Below are 23,774 nucleotides of genomic sequence, written 5' to 3'. Positions count from 1 at the left end.
TCTTTTCCCACTCAACCCAGAGTTGACGATTATCTTTTCTCTTTTCCCACTCAACCCAGAGTTGACGGTTATCCTTTGTCTTTTCCCATTCAACCCAGAGTTGACGGTTATCTTTTTCTCAACCCAGAGTTGACGGTTATCTTTTACTCAATCCAGAATTGATTCCTTTTCCCACTCAACCCAGAGTTGACGGTTATCCTTTATCCTTTTTCCCACTCAACCTAAAGTTGACGGTTATCCTTTATCCTTTTTCCCACTTAACCCAGAGTTGACGGATATCTTTTATTCAATCCAGAATTGATTTCTCTTTCCCTCTCACCCAGAGTTGACGGATATTTCTTATTGTTTCCCTTTCCCTCTCAACCCAGAGTTGATGGTTATCTTTTTATCCTTTTCCCACTCAACCCAGAGTTGACGGTCACCTTTTATCCTTTCCCACTCAGCCCAGAGTTGACGGTTATCCTTTGTCCTTTCCCACTCAACCCAGAGTTGACGGTTATTCCTAATTGTTCATCTTTCCTCTTTCAACCCAGAGTTGAATTACCTTCTCTCAACCCAGAGTTGATGTCTATCTCTTGTTTTCAACCCAGAGTTGATGTTCTTGCTTTCGTTCTCAATCCAGAATTGATATTTACCTCTTATTCAACCCAGAGTTGACTTCCCTCCATTCTTCAACCCAGAGTTGACCCACTTTCCTTTTTCAAACCCAGAGTTGAATTCCCTTTATTCTTCAACCCAGAGTTGATCTACTTTCCTTTTCAACCCAGAGTTGACGTGTATTTCATTTCTAACCCAGAGTTAATTTGTTCAAACCAGAGTTGATATGATCTTCCTCAGTGGATTTGACACCACTCTTTTCTCCCATGGATCCTATCTCATCAGGCAAATTTTTCAGGTTCACTTGGTATTTAATCTTCTTCTACCTCGAATGCTCGAAAGGCTAGTGCCAATCTCACCTTCAGGTTTAAGATGATTAAATAGGGGCAGCTGTTGCACCCCAAAATTTGCCCATCTTAATTTATTTATAACCGGCTTATGTTTTCTCATTCATCTGCATACTTTCATAGGTCATGTACATAACCTTGCACCCATTCAGGAAATAATTTGAGACAGGGGATCAAAGGTCTTATGGTGAATTCATTGTCTTTTGCAAGTTTGCTTCAATTAAAATTCTCCTGGAACATGGATTAGGGTTTATTTCCCTATTCCGTGTGATGATGAAGAGGTCAAAGGAATATTGGAATAAAGTTTATTTATTCGTCTATTTGTCATGAAAAAGAAGGGGGTTTGGCACTTAATTAGATGGCTTTCATGGATCATTAATTAAACAACCAAATGAAGTTCGTGGCTTAGAGTTTATTTCTCTAAATAATTAGTGAACATTCTGAATTTATGCTAATCCAAAGAAAATAGCCCAGCATACACTACAGCTATCAAACCACTTCCATAACTTCATTCTATTTTTATAAATCGCCATGCAAATTTCAAATAAATTACATCCGCATCAGGGGTTCCATTACATATTGGGGCGATTACACAGAATAGAAATGAAGAAAAGATTGTGTCAAAGCTATTCTAAGTGATACATCTTAACCATGAGTGTGTTCCTTCAAGCTTTCATCCATCATCTACTGCACATGGCATACCAAAAACCTGCTGCAATTTACCATAATGCTACCCTGCATCAAGACAAAAAAAAACCGTAGCATAATCAGTAGCAGCCAAAAAAACTGTTGCAGAACCCACACATACACAAATAAACCAATACAAATAGCCTTGCACAAAGTCACATTCACACCTACACATCATATAAAAGCACAATTAACATTTATTCACTCACGGACAGTTACCAACAAAGCTTGACCCTTAACCACCCTGCAACTAACTTAACAAACTTTCTAATAGTTTTCAGCAACTCATAACCAATCCCTAACAGAATTTAACTTCTAACAGCTAACAGAATGTTAACTACCAAACTCTAACAACTCCTAACCATTTTCTAACAACCTAGATAAATCTCCTAACTGCCATAACAACCTATAACAGAAGGAACCAACAGCAATAACAGAAAATTCAGAATAACAGAAAACCAACCTTTAACTACATTGAATCTGGACCTTCAATCTTCAACCAACTTTTTGATCCATTGGCTCAAGCTTCTCCCTTTTGTAACTAACTTCAAGCTCTAACTGAATTCAAACTCTCACCTATATATCTCAGCTTCCCTCCATAATTCAAGGCTCTCAACCATTTTCACCATAGCTCTCCACCATAATCTCTCTCCTCCATCTTTCACCTTCACCATTTCTCAGCCTCTATAATCATTCATCATCTTCTCTCTGCTTGATACTCAGCACCTCACTTTCTTCACCATCTTCAATCTCTCTCCACCACAATTCATCATCACCAAAACCTCTCAACCGTTTCTCTGCCTCAATCATCATCTTCACCCAACTCCGCACCTCAATCACGAATCTGCAAAACACGTATTCATCCAAGCTTCAATCTTTGACATGCTCCAGATGCATCGTCATCTTCATCAAACAATAACAACACGCAGCAAGTACATAACAAAAGATTCAACACGCAGAAATCACACAGAAATAGAAGATTAAGGAGAAGAAGAATCAATAACAAGAAAGAGCTCAGAGCGCACATACCAGAGGGATTCGTCGTCGCCATCTTCGCATCGGTTTCAAATCAAGGTCCACCGCGTTTATTTCGCCAATCGCTCATCAGAATCTCCTCTTCGGCGTTCTCAATCTTCAATCTAGGTAAGTCTGATTCCCTCTCTTATCCGGTGCACGCTTGTATTTGTCTGATTGAGAGTTGATTTAAAGCGAGAGACGAGAGAGATGATGGGGAAGGCCATTTGCATGGCGACCGAAGCAAGACGACGACGCTCAATGGAGGTCGGAGAAGACGAGTTCGCCGCCGTCGTCGTGTTTGAGCGAAAGAGAGGGAGAGTGAGTTGAACGAATCTGAAAGGCCACAAAAAGAACCCTAATTTTATCCCTTTCTTCTTTTAATTTTAATTAATGGTTTAATTGTGTTAATTAGGATTTATTGCATTTAATCGAGATTATTCAGTTATCATTAAGTGTCAATAATTAAATCAAAATCTGGATAAAACTTGAATCTAGATCAAATCCCTTTGGGCCGAGTTGCTATACACACTTTCTCTTGGCCCACACACATTCTTTTTCTTTTTTGGTGATTGAACAAAATCTGTAACAAAAACATCTCCTGGGCCAATCATTTGGGCCCTGCGCCCCATTTATTCTTCACACCTTTAATTCCAATTCATACCCCCTGGCTCTATATTTTAACTAGTGAAATTTAGTTTTTTTACTTAGTCTTTTTCCATTATTTTTAGGCAATAAAATATTAATTTTTCTCCTATGTTTTTAGACATTAGTACTAATTTTTGACATAGACAATAATCAAAAAAATATTAGTTTTTAGGCTATTTGTTTTTAGTCTTTTTACTTGACTTGTAATTCAATTTCTCTCATAAAATTAACATAAAAATAATAGTACTTTTAATTCACTTTTGTGCTATATTTTGACTTGTTCTATTTCATGCTCTTGTACTATTTTCATGTATCCTACTTGTTAACTTCTAATTGTGATCTTTATTTTCGTATTCTTTTATTCCTAACCTTAGGTAGAAACCATGATAACATTAGGTAGAAATTCCCTTCATACTTAGGCTAGTTTCTTTTCCTTTTCAACTTTAAAACACTTAACAAATGCTTGATTTTAATTCCCTTAAAAGATACAAAGACAACACTTAATAAAACATTAATAAAAAAGTGAAAATCATTAAAAAGGGAATGGAAGCTTGAATCTCCCTTGCTTTAGGGAATCATTCGAGTGCTTGGATCCCCCTTGCTTTAGGGAACCATTCGAGCGTAAGTTCCCAATTTCTAAAAAACACAAACCAAAGAGCAACTCGAGTCTCCCTTGCTTTAGGGTGCCACTTGAACGCTCAGACTCTTTTCTCTATCTCGCCTCCGAGGCATTCTTTAATCGGACACGTTATTTCCGCTCCATTCCCAGCTTAAGACTCCAGAGGTCGAGCAGCAGAGTGCGAATGTAACTTCGTCCACTAAAAAACACAAAAACAAACAAAAACTAAAGAGTCGAACTACGGCGCTCTGATTCCTGAAAAGGATATGTAGGCATTAGGTCGCGGGGCCTAAGCGAGCACAACTATTTATAACCCTTATTTTCCCCGTGTTTCTTTTCTTTCATTTGCATGCATTCCCTTAGTAATTAAGCTTTAGATTTATACACCCTTTATATAGCAACAAACATAGGTGGATACCATCGAGTACGATGGGCGTAAGGGGTGCTAGTACCTTCCCCTTGCGTAACCGACTCCCGTACCCTATCTCTGGTCGAAAGACCTTTTCTTATCCTTATTCTAGGTTTTCTGATATTCCTTTCCCTTATGGGATAAATATATTGGTGGCGACTCTGTTGTTCATTTCGCGAGCTTGCGACAGTAGACTCTTCTTATATGATAGATATGATTCTGAGTTATAATTATTTTGTAATTTCAGCCGGTTTTTTAATTAGTAGCGGAAGGTTTGTCATTTGAGTTCTATTTAATTTTTCTTTTTTTATTTGATGAAATAAAAAATTTGTATTGAGTAATGAAATTAGTGGGACGTATTCTTTTTAAGTATTTTTTAATTAATTAATTTTTAATAAATAAATGAGTATTGATATTGATTAATTTATATTCTCTTATTTAATTTTTTATACTTAATAAACAAAATTTAGGGGCCTATTTTTTAGTCATTTTTAAAATTAATAATAATTATTTATGAATAAATGGGACCCGTTTTGGTGAATGAGGTTTTTTTAATAATTTATTATTATTATATTTATTATTTATTTATACTAATATTTACTTTTTATTTAATTAATAAGAGTGCTATTTAGATGGTTATTTTTAGGGGTGTTCTAAACCAAACCAACCCAATAGAAAACCGCAAACTAAACCAAACTAAACCGAAACCGTAAAAAACCGTATTTGGTTCGGATTAGTTTGGGTCATTTTTCAACAAAACTGCACGGTTCGGTTCGGTTGCAGTTTGTATTTTGTAATTCTAACCAAACCAAATCAAACCGCATTATGTTACAACCTAAATTTTACTTAACTCACATTCAACCCAAACTTAAACCTATTATACATTAGCCTTATAATTACGAACAATTTTCTGATCCTTACACATATAATTTTAGTCACGATCTTCTCAAATTTCTAATAACATTATCGCACATTCTTTGCCACATACATCTTCCCTCTTCTACTATAATCTCTACTCTCTTATATTCTTTCTTTTTCACCTTCTCATTTTTATGGAAATGTTCTGTATTTCAGTTTCGTTTTTATCGCACATCTTCTTCTCTAATCTCTCAACACTTTTTTTTTCTTTTTCACCTTCAGTAATCTTTCGTCTCTTCTATTTTTTGTTTCATTATAATAATTTTTATATTATTTTATGCTATTATATTATGTTTAATATTTCACTTTTGTCTAATTTAATTTTTACATATTAAATGGAAAATTGTTGTCAAAATATGACGAGTTTTGTTGTTATTTGATAGTGTATGAATGTCTAAATACAAAATTATGTTGTAATCTATATGTGTATGTATGGCTCAATAAAATATTTGTAAAAAACCGAACCAACCGAACCGAACCGAACCGCATTAGTTTGGTTTGGTTCGGAATTTTTTTAAAAGCCAACCGAACCAAACCAAACCGCACTATTTTTTCTCTTGCGGTTCGGATGATTTTTTTCGTCAAAATCACCCAAACCGCACCGCGAACACCCCTCGTTATTTTTTAGGAGAAATTATAGAATTATATATTACTAGTTTACTTTTCAATAAAAAAAAGTGTACATACTAATTAAGTAAATAATTTTAAAAATCAACCTAGTACATTCCATTCACAATCAGAAGTACAAACAGGCGTGCGTACACCAACATATCCGACAATTCCTTTTGAGTTCTTCCGCCATCACCAACGTTGTACCAAACAAAAACAAAAAAACAACACAACCCACCAAACCCTTTTGATTCCAATGTCTCCAAAACAACCTCTAATAATCAGAGACAAAACCCAGATGCGAAACTGGTCAAGGTCAATGCGATCCCAATCCAAACTCATTGCTTTCGTTCCCACCATGGGTTACCTTCACCAAGGCCATCTTTCTCTCATCACAGAAGCTCACAAACACGCCAATGTTGTAGCAGTATCCATCTACGTCAACCCGGGTCAGTTTTCACCTAATGAAGATCTTTCCACTTACCCTTCTGATTTTGAAGGTGATGTTCAGAAGCTTTTGTCTGTTCCTGGTGGGGTTGATGTTGTTTTTAATCCGAAGAATTTGTATGATTATGGGGAGAGTGAGGGTGGTGAGGGGGGTGGTGGTGGTGGTGATGGGGTGGTGTCTTGTGTTGAGAAGAGTGGTTTGGGACATGAGAGTTGGGTTAGAGTTGAGAAACTGGAGAAGGGTCTTTGTGGGAAGAGTAGGCCTGTTTTCTTTAGAGGGGTTGCTACTATTGTTGCTAAGTTGTTTAATATTGTGGAGCCTGATGTTGCTGTGTTTGGGAAGAAAGATTATCAGCAGTGGAGAGTTATTCAGAGAATGGTAATTGTTTCACACTTTTTCCTTTCTTTAGTTTTTTCCTATCATAACAAGTGCTCTCTGCCTCTCTCAAATTACTGAGAAATATTTAGGATGCATTGAGAAGAGCTTATTTCCTGCTTATTTGGGTTTTTTTGTCTGTGTTGAATACCACTAGTACTATTCATTAATAAGTGGACAGACTCTCGAGCCTCGCGAGTGTAGTGAAACCCTTGTGGCACGGCCCTACCTGTAACCCTATGTGTTGAATAATAGAAAACTACAAAGCTATTATATTATCGGAGGAGACATAGGCATAATTGGCCGAATTCTGTGATCAATAGTTGTTTTCTTGAGTGGACTGTGTAAGTGTCTGTGAATGCTTAAGAAAAGAAACTTATCAGATGCTTATTTACCTGTTTTCAACTTATTTCAATATGCTTTTTAAGATATGTCATTCTGTGTTATTCAATATGTTTTCAAATTATATATAAAACAATTTAGCCATCAAATTGAGTACATAAGTTATGTCATTGTGTCTTATTCTCATTCTTCGAACTTCAGCTGGTTATAGTTATACCCTTAAGCACCAAGCTTCTGAAAGTGAGGTCGGTGATTGTTAGATAGTGAAAGTTTATGCTGTAAATTTCCTTAACCCAATGTTGGTAAATAGCCGCTATAACAGTGCTATGCTGCTATAGCATAGCAGAATTTGAACATACCAATATTATCTCCGTTTCTTCTGTTTCTGTTATCACTGAAAAACAACATGTCCATCATGCACTGTACCTTAAGCTTCTCTGATGGGATGGAAAATGAAAACGGGCCTAAGAATGAAACAAATAATAGACCGGCGGGAGATAAATTGGAAGAGGGAGAGAGGATTCAAGAACTAGGAAATTAGAGGGAAAATGGTGAATATAAGGGTAACTTGTAACAGAAGGTTTTCCTTAAATGCTATACCTATTATTGTTGTAGGATGTTGGTTTTAATAGAGTGACTGATTCTTTTTCGCAGGTTCGCGATCTTGATTTTGCTATAAAAGTGATAGGTTGTGAAATAACAAGGGAAACCGATGGTCTAGCAATGAGTTCGCGCAATGTACATCTCTCATCTGAAGAGAGGGAAAAGGTTTATTTTCAGCTTTACTTCCATTGTTTGTATTATTTGCCTTCTTTCTACAACTAGGTAACATTTTTAAATCCTTTTGCAGGCACTATCTATAAACAAATCATTATCAAGAGCCAAGTCAGCCGCCGAAGATGGTCAGGTGCAATGTGAGAAATTGAGGAACTTAGTCAACCAATGTATTACTGACGCTGGGGGAAGACTCGACTATGCTGAGGTCAGATGTTAATATTTTTTAAATTATTTCTGGGGTACAATCAAGTAGGGAAAAGAAAGGTTACGAATAAATAATGGTATATTTCAATGCTACCTGCTAACCGATACATTTTCGTGCAGATTGTTGATCAACAGAGTTTAGAGAAAGTGGAGTTGATCAAAAGTCCTGTTGTGTTCTGTGTTGCTGCATTTTTTGGGAAGGTCAGGCTTATAGACAACATGGAAATCAACTTATAATTAATCTAACCTTCTTTGTCACATAGCTATTGGTTAGTAGTTCTAACAGTTCATAGGGTACAAAACATAAGGGATATTTTTCGAAAAATCTATGCATGAGATGCATTTATCCGCCACAAGAAATTCTAGGAGAGCTGCTATACAGAATTCAAATAAATGCTAAATAACAACTTCATGAAAGTGGAGGAGTGGATTGAAGTTTTGTGACTGCAAAACATGGATTGAATAATTTGTACTACTCTTTGTTTCCTAGTTGTATGTTCAAATCAATTTTTTAGTCGTCTTCACTGTAATAATGATTATAAGCACTTTTTTTTTACCCCTTGATACCTATCTCAAAATTGACTTCGAGGATAAACAATAATATCTAGGTTGGTATCAACTCTCAACTCTAATTAAAAGTAAACACTTCAATCTCAATAGATATCTCCCACTAACATTTTTCAATCAAGGATTCTTCGAGTCATCATTTGGACAAAACCTATAATCAAGCTAAACAGATATTTTTTACTAATATTTTTCAATCAAGCATTCTTCATGATATTAAAATGCATGGATGTTTATATTCAACTTCTTATTTGAGTGCTTTTTTAGTGGCAAACTCACATTCTAGCGATCTTAATACTTTTTGTGCTTGTAGATACAAAATTGTTTGCTTTTAAACTTGACAAGCTAAATGGGGGCAATACAATATACTCCATCTACCCGCTAATTATAAAACTCTTCAAAAAAATTGTTTGTATTTTAATATTAGACACTACAAATTTCTGAGTACATTTACTTTTAAAATATATTTTTATCAAGACAAAAATTAATATCAAATTACCTTAAAAGATGAAAATTTAATCACTCGTAATAGTTATGTACAAAACATATCGTACTAAAAGAATATACACGGTATGAAATCTTACCAATTGCGAAATAGAGCATCAGTATTATGTAAATTGTCCCCTTATTTTTTCTATTCTTATCTAGTTTTTATACCCAGGCCTTCCATTCACAATTATGCCGGATAAGGCATGTCTCTTTATTTGAGTGTAACGGCCATAACAACCATTAACAATAAAGTCCTTTTGTATGAGCATTTGTAAATCTCCTTAAGACCATTACTTATGAGTTATGACTAAGTCACCAATGCTAGACTCGCACATTTGTAAATCTCCTTAAGACCATTACTTATGAGCTATGACTAAATCACCAATGCTAGACTTGTATCCCACTCTTAATTTACGTCAACCACAAGGCCAGACCAAACAAGATGACCATCTTCTTCATGATGGCAAGCCGTTGTGATTCTTGCTTGAGCTTGCCCTTTCCCTCCTAAAACTCTTCACGTCAACCACAAGGCCAGACCAAACAAGATGACCATCTTCTTCATGATGGCAAGCCGTTGTGATTCTTGCTTGAGCTTGCCCTTTCCCTCCTAAAACTCTTCGGGCTCAATGTATGATGGGCAAAGGTTGGTTGATGCCAAGTAGGTGTAAGTCCATAAATGATGGGCAAAGGTTGGTTGATGCCAAGTAGGTGTAGGTCAATATATGATGGGCAAAGGTTACTTGATGCGAAGTAGGTGTAGGATTAATATAAACATATCAGTGCACAGTCCTCTAAGCAGAGGCGAGCAAAGTGCTTTGACTTGGAATGAATCCGACTGACAAAATTTGGAATAGGCATACTAGTCTCTTAAAAGAATGTTGGAGCGAAGTGCTTTGACTTGGATGGTACCGAATATCAGAATAGGCATTCCAGTACACATATACATTAACATGACCCCTATTTCTAGACGCAGAGATAACTAAAATAAAATGGACACCAATCATCAATACTTAAAATTTAATTAATCCTTATCAGTCAGTGTTTAAATTTAAAAAAGAAAATCTAATTAGTTTCCATTCAAATGTTAGAACCGTGCCAGTTCAACTTTTTCAACAAAAGTTAAAAGTTAAAACCCAAACTGTCCGCTTTAAGAATATCACGAATCAAAATGCAGCGCTTGCCCAAGATGGACAGTGTAAAAACACACATAACAAAGAATATGGAACTTAACTAAGAAATGGCTGGTTTCTAATAGACGTGTAAAGAAAAATAGGCAACATCAAACTAATTAAGAAATGGCTGGTTTCTAATAGAGAAAACATCATAATCCTCGCACAAAATGCTGAAACAAACTCCCACCTAAACTATATGAGAAGAACAGATTAGCACTATACTATGGGAGACAAAATGGTGAAGTGAAGGCTAATAAAGCATTGCACACTATACAAGCAATGTCATATAATACTGATGACTATAATAGATGTAAGAAGAATGTAAATCCCAAAAGCCAAAAGCACTGCGTGGATAGTAGAGGCAATGATAATCAGCTAGCAAAAATCTTATCATCGAGTGAGGAGATAGCTTGACACAGTTGAAGCCACAATGGAAAGACTACTCATTTAGAACAGTTGAAGCCACCACAGACTGAAAGAACAATAATGAGAATTATGGCAATTATGATACCAAGAACTATTAGCTTTATCTTCATATTTTGGAACCACATCTTTCTCCTTATCTTGGTTCCCTGTTGCCTGAAATCTTGCGCCTGCAAATTCACATGTGAAGTGTGAGTTGCAGAAAAAATAACAAACAATTTTGTTTCTATTACAACAGATCACTGCAAGCACAACGTGAACCAAATTCATTGTTTGGAGGTGAAAAAACAAAGAAAAACAATACCATGTCCGAAACATACTATAGCTTTTACACAATCTTACAAAATTTAATGAAACTTTGAAACTGTAACTATTAGATGTAGACAGGCTTGCCTTACTAATGATTTGTATTTACAAACATATGCATGTCAAAGGGCACTCCAGCAAATTTGTTTTACCAATGTTACTAGTACTCAACTAATCAATATTGTGTACCACATATCAGATTTACCTTAATGCCTTGTTGTGATAAGGTAAAACTAAAAAGTGGCATCGAATACCTATTACAGTATTTCATGTAGCTAAGACACTCATCATTAGATATAATGTTTGCTTATGAAAATCTTGTTGCCTATTTACTATACATGTATAGATTTGGGTCTTCATAGCATCTGTCCAAAATCATCTATTATGATTGAAGATTACTTATCATATAGATTGAATATCAGCAATTTAGTATACAAATCTCAGATTGTAGATGCCTGTTACTTCAATACTTTTTGACAGCTAAAAACATTAAAACTCAGCACTGAGTTTTAAGGAAGGTGGCAGGGGCAATTTTGGACCATATATAGCAATATATTACCTTGCACTTTTATAAGATTGCTACTTAATAGTTTATTAATATACAAAATGAAACTATAGTAACCAACAGACCTGAGAGCGAAGGTTCTCTGTCTTGTCAACTAAAAGCTCAATTTTCTCTCCACGGTCCAGAACCTGCCAAAATGGATAAATGTTAAAAAATTCCATATGTCAAACTCAACAGATTAAACTGCTTTAAATATGACCACTTGATAAAAAATAATGGAAACAACAATAACTATAATCATGAGAAAGTTAAGCTTCTGAAAACATTTTCATCCCACCCACAGCAAAAAGACAAAATGTATTTGCATATATGCCTGAAAACAGAGGAGGAAAAATGATAAGGATTTAAGTGTTTGACCTTCTCAATATTTTCCATCATAACTCCTTTAACTTCTGAAACCTGAGCTTTCACTTTAGAAAGCTTGTTAATCTCCTCTGGGTGATCAACACAGTACTGCATCTGTTCCTTTAACTTAGGCCTACACCATGAGCAACAAATATTTCACAATAAATGGATGTCATTATAATAAATTAGCATTGACAAATTGCAGGATTTGAATATACCCAAACTCTCTATTCAGACTCTTCGCAGCCGCATTTTCAGCTTTTCCAACATATTTCTTGGTAAATTCCTCCTTGATGCGTTCAAGGAAAGCAATTGGAGTCTGCCGTCCAGCAGACTCAACAGCAACAACACAGTAAGCTACAACATTCAACCGACTTAAAGTCAGTTCCAAACTCGTAATTATTTAAATTTCAATAGAAAACGGAAAGCAAAACATCACCAAAAGAAAACAAAACTAAAAAACAATCAAGTTTTTAACAATAAAACCAGATTTAATTTTTTAATTTATCATTTACATTCGGTATTGTAAAATCTCTGAACAACCAAATCGTTTCCGTAAAATCTCTGAACAACCAAATAGTTTCTTTCTCCCTCAGCTTTCATTCTATATAGCTATAAAAAGAAACTTTCCGTTGATCTTTCATCTATCAACAAAATTTTAAATGTTCCCCTTTAAGTTAACAAGTAATAGAACAACAACACCAAGGTTTTTAAAAACAATATGTTATTGCAAAAACGGCCGCGGCAAAACAGTATTCCACTATTAGTCACCGTTTTTATGATAATTGTGGTTAATTTACACAACAACCACTGCAATCAGTTTCGCAACAAATGTTCCAACCGAAATCGCGAAAACTTTTACGCGACCGCGACAGTTATTAGAAACTCTGAGCTACACCAAATACAACTTATGTAGCACGAATCTTCGAATTGAAGACGTATACGAAGCTCAACAATGACATGTAGATATATTCAATCACTTTGGCTTCTTCTATTTTAAATTAATATCAGTGCTGTGTCCAAACGAGATACGCATATTAGATCAACAATGTAATCGACTCAAATCTCAGCACACAGATTTATCGTTTCCTATTACACCTTTTTTTTTGTTATATTCAGACAACAAAACCATTAGAAGATTTCAACAATGAGAATCAAATACAATCGATCAGAATTAACATAACAAAATCAAATCAAGCAACGCAATCGGAACGCAAAACTCCATTTCCGTTAACCTTTTTCTCAACATTCTACTGTTCGCAGATCAAAGAGTAAAGACTAACCTATATTCAAATCGTAAAATAGAAACATCAAAATCATAAAACGAATACAGATCAACGAAACAAAGAGTTAAAAGAGTTACTGAGTCCACTATCCACGAGGTAGTTAAACGTATGTCCATCGCAGTTGTAAGTGAACTTGTTGTTAGACGAAGGAAGTTTCTGGAGACATTGCGCCGCAACGCCGGTGAAGTTACCGGTGAACTCGGTGTATTCCGCGATGATAACGGTGCCGCGAGCGACGAAGCTGTAGATCAACGATTGTTGTCCCATCGTCGGAACTACAATCGCAGATTAAGAAAATATCACGAGATCGGTTCAGAGAAGATGAAGAAAATGGCAATGTCGGTTGTAGAGAGAGAAAGAGTGAAGGATGATACGGTTTTAGAGAGATAAAGTGTGGAGAGAAATGAATGAGGGAGGGTTCTTTCGTTTTTCTGTTTGTAGTAACAGAAAGCGTTTGGGAAAAGAGAAAGAGGAAATAAATGAAATGAAGTGTGTGTGTGTGTGTGAATGTGTTTTGTGCTGGCTTAGATGCGAAGCAAGCGTGAAATGGAAGAAAAGGTGAATGTGAATGGGATTAAACTTAAAGTGCCATTGTGTTTATTGGTTATTTACGTAAATGACACGCTGTACGCTGTATTCGATTCGTGCAATTCAAATTCAAATTGTTTTTTTATTGGTGAAATTTCATTGAAAGTTTTCATTTATTGGTTGTGTCTAGTTGTTTCCTACCTCCTTTACACACTAAAAATGATTTTACACTGTTTCCTACCTCCTTTACACACTAAAAATGATTTTACACTTCACCCAATTAAATGTTAGATAAACAAATTTATACCCGTGAATTTTAGTTGAATAGCATATTTTAAAACAAAAGAGTGATATATTATCAAATAATGTACGTCTTAGCTTAATTACATTGATCTTTCTGGCCTTGTGTTTGAAAGATTGTAAATTAGAATGACTTTTTGCATGGATCTAAAAGAGGTCCTATCGTCTACTTAGCCCAAAAATAATACGTAGTACAAAAAAAGATTGGACACAAAAAGGCGACATATCACGCAGCGAATAATACGTAGTACAAAAAAAGATTGGACACAAAAAGGCGACATATCACGCAGCGAATATATGATGTTGTTTGGTTTTTCCAATACGCATTAGATGTGGATCACCCTAGTCACATAAGGATGTATCAAGACACGTATAAGAGAAAATAACTATAATGTCTACTAGTCTAGGAAAGTAATAACATCCCATATTAAGGGAGGATTGATTCGTCTTATCCCCGTTGTCTCGCTGAGGGAATAGGTCTTGTAACTGGTTTCTTATCAATAGCATGGCCTAGGGTTCATGTATATAAATACTCCAATCACACAGTTGGGGCTATTCATTATTGTACTTACCATAAATACAATTGGTGCTCATTGTTGAGCTTGGTAAAACTGATTAGGGCCATATTTTCATATGAAACATTGGTTGCCTTTATCATCCTTCCACAATGGTAAGACAAGACAACGCAAGCAACAATGATAGCGAGGCCATATCAGAGATAATGGTCGTTATGGAATAATTGTCTCGCATCAACGACAATCCATTAGAGGGAGACATAAACCTTTATCCCTAACTCCTCTCTAACGCAATCAGGGATACTCCAATACCAAAAAATTCAAGCCTTCATCTCTGATAGCCCTTAACAAAAAAGCGATCTGCAAGAGCACATTGCTGCCATCAACACTCAGTTGGCAATAATAGGCATCACCGACTCCTTGAAATGCAAACTCCTATCTAGAACGTTCAAGGAGACGACACTATGGTGGTAAATGAACCTCATTGTATTTTTGATGACTAGCTATCAATACCTTTCGAGAAAGCTAATCCATCAGCTTTTGGCAAGCAATCATTGAAAGGTCTCGACCACTAGCTTGGTCAATATGCATTAGGGTCACTCTGGCTCCTTGAGACAGTATCTTGTCGGGTTCAATGAGACGTCCATGAAGGTGGATAATCAAAAAATGTTTGTGGGAGCGTTTCAAAATGGCTTGAAAGTTAGGTCGCATCAATGAATCTCTCTCCCAAAAGCCTGCTACTTTCCATGGCTGAGATAATGGCACGAGTTGAGTACTACATAAAAAGAGAAAAAAATAATGCAAAGAAGAAGGCAAGAGACACAAAGGAGTGAACCAAGTTATGTTCTTTGAGATGATGAATTTTGGCAGGCCAAACCTGTAAATAATTTGTTTCACTAAAGTCACATTACCCTCTTTATTCTAATATTTGACACGAACTCGATTTTTATCCACTTGGTGAAATAGTCCACACCCACAAGTAAGAACTTTAGTTGTCTTAAGGCCAACAAGAATAATCCTAGAATGTCAACTCCTCACTAATAGAATGGCCACATAAAGGTCATTGAATGAGGGACCTCACTTGGGACGTGACATATGTTTGAGCATCATTGGCTCTTGTCGCCCTTGTTGAAATGGTCGTCATTGTCCCTTTGCAAGGTTGCAAATAATACCTAGCTCTCAATAATTTATTGACCAACGCTCTTCCTCATATAAGACTTACTGATATGCCTTTATGGACCCCTACTAGTACCAATGTCGTCTCATTATCGTCAAGATACCTCAACATTGGCATTGATATTTCTATATTGTATAATTTTCAGACAATCATAGTGAAGGTTCAAAGAAACACAAGAAATGGGGGGTTTGAATTGAGTTTCAAGATTGAAACTTTTTCTTACTAAGAACACAAACAACAAATCTTCTAACAAAAATAAACACACAAGTATTTTTATCCTAGTTCGCTATTAACTAAGCTACCTCCAGTCCACCCGCCTGAGTATTTTTTTCTTCTCTAATAAGGTCTTAATCCACTAGTAAAAAACTTTGATTACAACTTAAAGACTACCCGTCAATGACTTTTCAAGGATTCTGACTATACCCTAGTCCCTCAAGGAATATAATCTAAAGGTTAATACAAGATGTTTGTGTTTACAAGTTGCTTCTTAAAAAGCTGATACACAAGTTTAATACAGATGAGATTTTATAACTAAGAATGAAAGAGATAGAGCTTTGAGAAAAATGGTGTTCTTCTTTATGTATATTTCACTGTTTTTCATTTAAAAAATATTTAATTTCTAAAGTTTCTTGTCCTCTTTATATAGATGGTGAAATTGATTCTGTTGGAGGGTAAAATGGAATTTCTTCACTTTTACACCTGCAATAGTAGTGGAGCGTAAGTTGTGGAGAAAATTGCGAATAGTACAGTACTTTTATGATTTCCAACGTAGTGGAGAGGAAGGTTGGTTTTGTATTATTTTCACAATTTCTTCTTCCAAAAGTTATCTTCTTAAATCAGTGGCTTCTTATATGAGATGATGAAGCTTGATCAGAGTTCAGATCCTGATTTCAGTGCCTAGTTGAAATGAGACTTCAAAGTCTTGAGTATAAAGTCCTGAGATTACAAAAGCTTGTATTATCATAGTCATGTTCAGAGTCATTTTGTATGAATATCTTTCTTTAGCGCGTACTTAGTAATCCAGATGCTTGACTATCATTGTAAACACATCATTGTATATATTTTTAGAGTGCGTTTGATATCCAGAGTTCACTTGTCCAGAGTCCATAGGCTGTTTTCAGAATCTGCGCACTTAACAAAATAGTTAGAGTACAAAATTGTTCTCTATACTTTGTATATCTTGTTATCATCAAAACTTAAGGAAAGTTGTAGAACCAAACTTGTTTCAACAATCTCCCCCTTTTTTATGATGACAAATTCACATATTTTGATGAACAATTTTTACTTGGATAATCAAACTTTAAAATACCAGAGTTAGGTTTATAAGCTCCCTCTAAGTTTTATATTGTCAAAATTATTCTCAACTTCTTCAGAGTGAGATTTGTAAGCTCCCCCTGAGTTGATACTAGAATAATTTTGATATTTCAGAAAATAATAATCAACATGATAATACACTTTCACCTGGTTATCATAAGTGTTTCAGAGCTTGGTTATTATCAAGAAGGAATCTGATTGCTTGGTTGATAAACTTAAAAACACAAATCTGATTTCCCGATTTATAATGAAATTCTGGTATACAGATCTCAGATGTCCAACGAGATGTTGAATTGGTCTCTGAGTTACATACAATGGCAGGATAAACATGATTCAAGAACAAGGTTGAAAGTAATTGAACACACAAAATTGTTAACCCAGTTAGGTGTACAATAACACCTACTTTGTGGGCTACCAAGCCAGGAAGGAAATCCACTATTAGCACTATCAATTCAAAGCTAAACAACCTCTGGTATACAATTTCTCACTTAATCCCTACCCAGTGCAACTTCTACCTAAGAACTTCCTAGATAAGAGAAAACCTTCTCACTTCCAATCACCACAGTGATGTCTCAATATAACAATCCCAGTTATGATATTGACGACCCTTTACCTCAATCTTCAATTATAAGCAATACTAGATTAAGAACATCTTAATCAAGAAGAATACTTGATCTTACTTAAAAGCTTCGATCAAGAACAATAGCTTGAGACACAAGCAACACACACTTAGATTTCTGTATCAATGATACCTAAGTGACATACAAACATTCAATGCTTAAAAGCTTATTATTGTGAATTCAATACCAAGAACAAAGTATAATGCAAGGGAAGAATAAAGGACAAGGAAGAAGAGGAACACAAGAATTGGTTATAACTGCTATTCTTTCACTTTCTCTTAGAAAACAAGATTACAAGTTTACAAGAATAACAAATAACCTCTCTCACCCTAAATTAGGATTTGCAGCTTAGCAATGATGAGAGACTAGTATGCTATTTATAATAAAACCTAACATACTAACTAATGGGCTTTTTCCACAAGGCCCATTACACAAGCCAACTTAATAAACAAGCTAGCTTAACAAATTAGGGTTTAAACACTAAACCTAATTTAACATGCTAACAACCCTAGCATCTTCGACACAAGCATGTGAACAACCTTCGACTTCATGCTTAATCCTGTCGAACCAAGAAGCTACCCTTCGGCCATACTAGAGTTCGATCCAATATCTCACAAATCTCCACCTTGGATCTAACTCTACAACATCAAGGGAACAAACTAGCTTTCTTCATGCAGCTTTATCAACTGCATACAGTGGAAAAACTTGCAACTCGGCAATGTCTTGGTGATCATATCAGCAGCATTGTCTTCAGTTGAAACCTTCAGCACTTGGACTTCTCCACGCTCGATTACTCCTCTGACGAAATGCAGTCTCACATCAATGTGCTTAGTTCGCTCATGATAGGCTGAATTCTTCGACAGATGTATTGCACTTTGACTATCACATTTAACAGTGATACATCGACCTTGAAGTTTCAGCTCCTTCGCAAAACCTTCAAGCCACAATGCTTCTTTCACAGCTTCAGTTAGGGCAATATACTCCGCTTCAGTGGTTGATAGAGAAACAACCTTCTGAAGTGTTGTTTTCCAACTAATTGCAGTGCCAAACATAGTGAAAACATATCCAGAAATAGATTTTCTGGAATCCATACAACCTGCATAATCAGAGTCGACATATCCTTCTATTACTACTTTACTATCTTCACCCAAGGCTCCACCATAAGTTAGGACTCTATTCAGAGACCCATTTATGTACTTTAAAATCCACTTCAATGCTTGCCAGTGAGCCTTTCCAGGGTTCGCCATGTACCTGCTTACAAGACTTACTGCATATGCTATGTCGGGTCTAATACAGACCATAGCATACATCAAAGAACCAACTATATTAGCATATGGGATGCTATTCATATAGGCTCTTTCGACATCAGTACTGGGACACTGATCAATACTCAACTTGAATTAAGGGTTTGTTGGAGTCACAACTGGCTTCGAATTCGACATACCAAACTTTTCGAGAATCTTCCGTAGATATGCCTCTTGAGATAAGCATAACTTCGACTTCTTTCTATCTCTTCGAATGTCATTTCCAAGAATCCTAGAAGCAGCTCCCAGATCCTTCATATTGAACTCCTTATTGAGTTCAGCCTTCACCCTCATCACATCTTCGACACTGTTGCTTGCTATGAGAATATCATCCACATAAAGCAACAAAATAACAAATGAATTACCAGGTCAAAATCTGAAGTAAACACAGTGGTCGAACTGACTTCTAATGAAACTTATGTGTGCCATGAACTTGTCGAATCTCCTATTCCACTGTCGAGGAGATTGTTTCAGCCCATATAAAGATCTTTTTATCTTGCACACATAATCTTCCTTTCTCTTTTCGACATACCCTTCAGGTTGCCTCATCAAGATCGTTTCATCTAAATCACCATACAAGAACGCAGTCTTCACATCCATCTGTTCCAATTCAAGGTCGAACTGTGCCACTATGGCAAGCAACATTCGAATGGGCCTATGCTTCACAACAGGAGAGAACACGTCATTGAAGTCGACACCTTCTTTCTGAGTGAAACCCCTTGCGACCAACCTTGCCTTGTATCTTTTCGACGTCACTCCTTCAATTCCTTCATTAACTTTGAAAATCCATTTACAGCTGACTAACCTTGCCCCAGCAGGTTTCATGATCAGTTCCCAAGTGTGATTATCATGAAGAGATTTCATCTCATCATCCATGGCATTCATCCATTCAGTCTTATTTCGACTCCTCATAACTTCCTTATAATCTCTAGGTTCATCATCAAGAACCTCACTGGCAGAGATTAATGCATAAGCTATAAGATCTGCATACCCAAGTCTCTGAGGTGGTTTGATGACTCTTCTCGACCTATCTCTTGACAATAGGTAGTCATCGTCAGTTTCCTCAACTTCCTCAGCATCTTCTATTTCTTCTTCGACTTCATCAGGGATATGCAATTCAACATCAACATGCTCCACCTCAACAGGAATCTCTACCTGTTCCAGCTCTTCTGCACTTCGACCATCATCAGTTTTCTTGAAAGCCATTTCAGCTTCATTGAAAACTACATCTCGACTGGTGATACACCTCCTGTGACCTGGCTCTAGGCACTATAGCCTATAAGCTTTGACTCCTTCAGGGTATCCCATGAACATGCATTTCAGAGCTCTAGGTTCGACCTTGTCTTGCCTAATGTGAGCATAGGCTACGCAGCCAAATACTCTTAGTTTGTCGAGATCTGGTGGATGTCCCGACCAAACTTCTTCAGGTGTCTTCATATCTAACGCTGTCGAAGGACATCTGTTTATCAGATATGTTGCTGTCGAAACAGCCTCAGCCCAAAACACCTTCTTTAACCCCGCACTAGTCAATATGCATCTGACTCTCTCCAAAATAGTTCGATTAAACCTTTCAGCCAAACCATTTTGTTGTGGAGTACCTGCAGTAGTTCTATGTCTTGCAATACCAGAGGCCGCACAAAAACTGTCGAATGCCTCATTTCAAAATTGAAGGCCATTGTCGGTTCTCAACCTCTTGACCTTCCTGCCAGTCTGATTTTCTACCAGAGTCTTCCAACTTTTGAAATTCTCAAAAGTTTCATCCTTAGTCTTCTGGATGAATACCCATAATTTTCTGGAATAATCATCTACTATGGATAGAAAATACCTTGCTCTTGAATGTGATGGACACCTTGCAGGCCCCCAAAGATCAGCATGGATGTAATCAAGGGATCCATGTGTTCTTTGTTTGCCTTTGTTGAACTTCACTCTGTAAGATTTTCCAAGTACACAGGGTTCACAAAACTTCAGCTTTTCGACTTTGTCTCCACCAAGCAGATTTTGTTTCCCTAATTCGACCAGACCCCTTTCACTGACATGGCCCAATCTCATGTGCCAGATTTCTGTCTTCGACAAAGGTTTCGTGGATGCAACATTTGTCGAACCACTTACAACTTTAGCCTCAAGGGTATACAAGCCTTGTTTCATCACGCCTCTCAAGACTTCCTTCGACCCCTTCATGACTCTTAGGATATTTTTCTCTCCTTTGAAAACATACCCTTTCTTGTCGAATTCACCAAGAGAAAGTAGATTTCTCTTCAAATCAGGAACATACCTGACTTCAGTCAACAACCTTATTGACTCATCATGGAGTTTGAATCTCACAGATCCAACACCTGCAATTTTGCAAGCTTTATTGTTTCCCAGCAGTACTGATCCACCATCTTGATCACATAATTCCTCGAACAAGTCTTTGTTTAGAGTCATGTGCCAAGTGCAACCTGAATCCATAATCCACTCCTTCCTAGAGTCACTGCTCGAAACCACAAGGACATCAGATGATTCGAAATCATCTTGAACAATGGCTGCATTACCATTATCCTTACCTCCATGATATTTCAGGCGTTCAGGGCACACCTTTCTTGTGTGACCCTCCTTCTTACAATGATAGCATCGAACGCCAGATGCTTCGCCACTGTAAGACTTCGACTGGCTTTTGCCCTTCTTCTTGTCAAACTTACCATCCTTTCGTAAGAGTTTTCCTTTAACGGCCAAACCTTCGCCAACAGTCGAAGGTTTATGCTCCTTTCGTTTGTTCAAGTCTTTAGAATACAAGGCTGATTGAACTTCTTCAAACGTCAGGGACTCCCTTCCATACAGGAGAGTTTCTTTGAAGTGAGCATGTGATCGAGGCAAAGAACACAATAGTAACAGCGCTTGATCTTCATCATCGATCTTCACATCAATATTTTCAAGATCAAGAATCAGCTTGTTGAACATATCCAATTGCTCAGCCAACAATTTGTCTTCAACCATCTTGAATGAATACAAAGCCTGCTTCAGGTAGAGTCGATTTACCAGCGATTTGGTCATAAACAAACTTTCAAGTTTCGCCCATAACCCTGATGCCGTCGTCTCCTTTGATACCTGTCTGAGAACCTTATCACCAAGGCTCAACAAAATTGCGCTGTGTGCCTTCTCGATCATAGTTGTCTTCTCCGCTGCCGTTAATGCAGTATTCATGGATGCCTCTCCCTTCAACGCTTCCAAACAACCCTGCTGAACCAGTAAGGCTTTCATCTTCAAGCGCCACAGACCGAAATCATTCACTCCGGTGAACTTTTCAATCTCATACTTTGTTGAAGGCATCTTCTCCACGCTCACCGCACCAATTTGTTGTGAATTCAATACCAAGAACAAAGTATAATGCAAGGGAAGAATAAAGGACAAGGAAGAAGAGGAACACAAGAATTGGTTATAACTGCTATTCTTTCACTTTCTCTTTAGAAAACAAGATTACAAGTTTACAAGAATAACAAATAACCTCTCTCACCCTAAATTAGGATTTGCAGCTTAGCAATGATGAGAGACTTGTATGCTATTTATAATAAAACCTAACATACTAACTAATGGGCTTTTTCCACAAGGCCCATTACACAAGCCAACTTAATAAACAAGCTAACTTAACAAATTAGGGTTTAAACACTAAACCTAATTTAACATGCTAACAACCCTAGCATCTTCGACACAAGCATGTGAACAACCTTCGACTTCATGCTTAATCCTGTCGAACCAAGAAGCTACCCTTCGGCCATACTAGAGTTCGATCCAATATCTCACACTTATGAATGCATGACAAAACTTACAACTCAAAAACAATCATAGTCTTCTATCAAGAATGATATTAGAGAGGCTCACATTAAGCACACAAACCCTAACCTATTCCACTGTAAGTTCTACTATTCAATTAGGTTTATAGTCTTTTATTTAAAGCACACATCTGGTCTGGATTTGGGCTTTAAAACACAGGAAGGAGACTGCTAAAAATCTGCACAAGATTCTCCATAAAAATAGGTCTCCAATAATTAGTTTCCTAAATATTCTCCATATTTAGAAACTATGAATACATCTTCAAAATAGATAAAATCTTTTATCCTCAAATTTAGCGCCACATTGGGTTGCATAATATTCTCCAAATATTCTGCATCTATTGAATCTTAAACTGATCCAAATGTCCAGCTCAAACAGTCACGATGTCGAGTAACTCTGCATAGGACATCTTGTCCGACATGTTGTTTCAGTTGATAGAACATCTCAACTCAACATGTTTCTTCATAAAATAGGACTTCTTGCTCAATCTGTTCTTCTTTGCAAGTTAACACATCCTCTTTAACATATTATTGCTATACCTTTTTTACTAAAATTAATGTCAATCCTAAAAATAGAGAGCTAACAAATAAAACTCCAAAAAAATTAAAGCATAAGAGTATGGCATGTTTGAGATTTATTACGGGATAAAGACCTATCAAAATCATGCTTCTCCCTGTTTGTCATTAGTAAAAAAAGAATAAGATTACACTTTTTTAAATACTGAAAGACAAATTAAAAAACATTCAGAGGCAAAAAAAAAACTTAGAAGCTGATTAAAAACTAAAGGTGAAAACAAGATTTATGATGAGGGTGGGAGTCTAGAAAGGATGGAAGACAACATGTTTTGAATCTGAGAGTTTGTTTCATCTTGACTATCCAGCCTGGTTGTGACTTCTTTGTTTTCCTTCTTCTGCTCTTCCAAGATCTTCAGAATTTCAAAGGGAACTGTCTCAGAAGCAGGGGGTTCAAAGTAGGGGTGTTCGTGGTTCATAAACTGCACTGAACTGAACCAAATTAATGGTTCAGTTCAGTTTTTGAAAACCATTTTAATAAAAAACCAATTAA

General features: G+C 36.5%; 2 protein-coding genes across 2 annotated transcripts; one reads left to right on the top strand and one right to left on the bottom strand.

Annotated features, from left to right (window-relative positions):
* Positions 1 to 5,973: 5,973 nt before the first annotated feature.
* On the top strand, positions 5,974 to 8,955 carry LOC131638127 (pantoate--beta-alanine ligase). The gene is made up of 4 exons (XM_058908675.1): positions 5,974 to 6,674; positions 7,668 to 7,781; positions 7,864 to 7,995; positions 8,115 to 8,955. The coding sequence occupies exons 1-4, from the start codon at positions 6,105 to 6,107 to the stop codon at positions 8,229 to 8,231; spliced, it is 933 nt and encodes a 310-aa protein (XP_058764658.1). The 5' UTR covers positions 5,974 to 6,104; the 3' UTR covers positions 8,232 to 8,955.
* A 1,153-nt stretch (positions 8,956 to 10,108) lies between these two features.
* Positions 10,109 to 13,688, bottom strand: LOC131638128 (vesicle-associated membrane protein 722-like). The gene is made up of 5 exons (XM_058908677.1): positions 13,222 to 13,688; positions 12,077 to 12,215; positions 11,871 to 11,991; positions 11,579 to 11,641; positions 10,109 to 10,812 (listed from the first exon to the last, which is right to left on the bottom strand). The coding sequence occupies exons 1-5, from the start codon at positions 13,409 to 13,411 to the stop codon at positions 10,663 to 10,665; spliced, it is 663 nt and encodes a 220-aa protein (XP_058764660.1). The 5' UTR covers positions 13,412 to 13,688; the 3' UTR covers positions 10,109 to 10,662.
* Positions 13,689 to 23,774: the final 10,086 nt, after the last annotated feature.

This window comes from Vicia villosa, unplaced genomic scaffold, assembly GCF_029867415.1.
Source record: "Vicia villosa cultivar HV-30 ecotype Madison, WI unplaced genomic scaffold, Vvil1.0 ctg.002184F_1_1, whole genome shotgun sequence".
NCBI lineage: Eukaryota > Viridiplantae > Streptophyta > Magnoliopsida > Fabales > Fabaceae > Vicia > Vicia villosa.
Note: the sequence above shows the minus strand (reverse complement) of the source record. Positions and strands in the feature narration are given on the sequence as shown.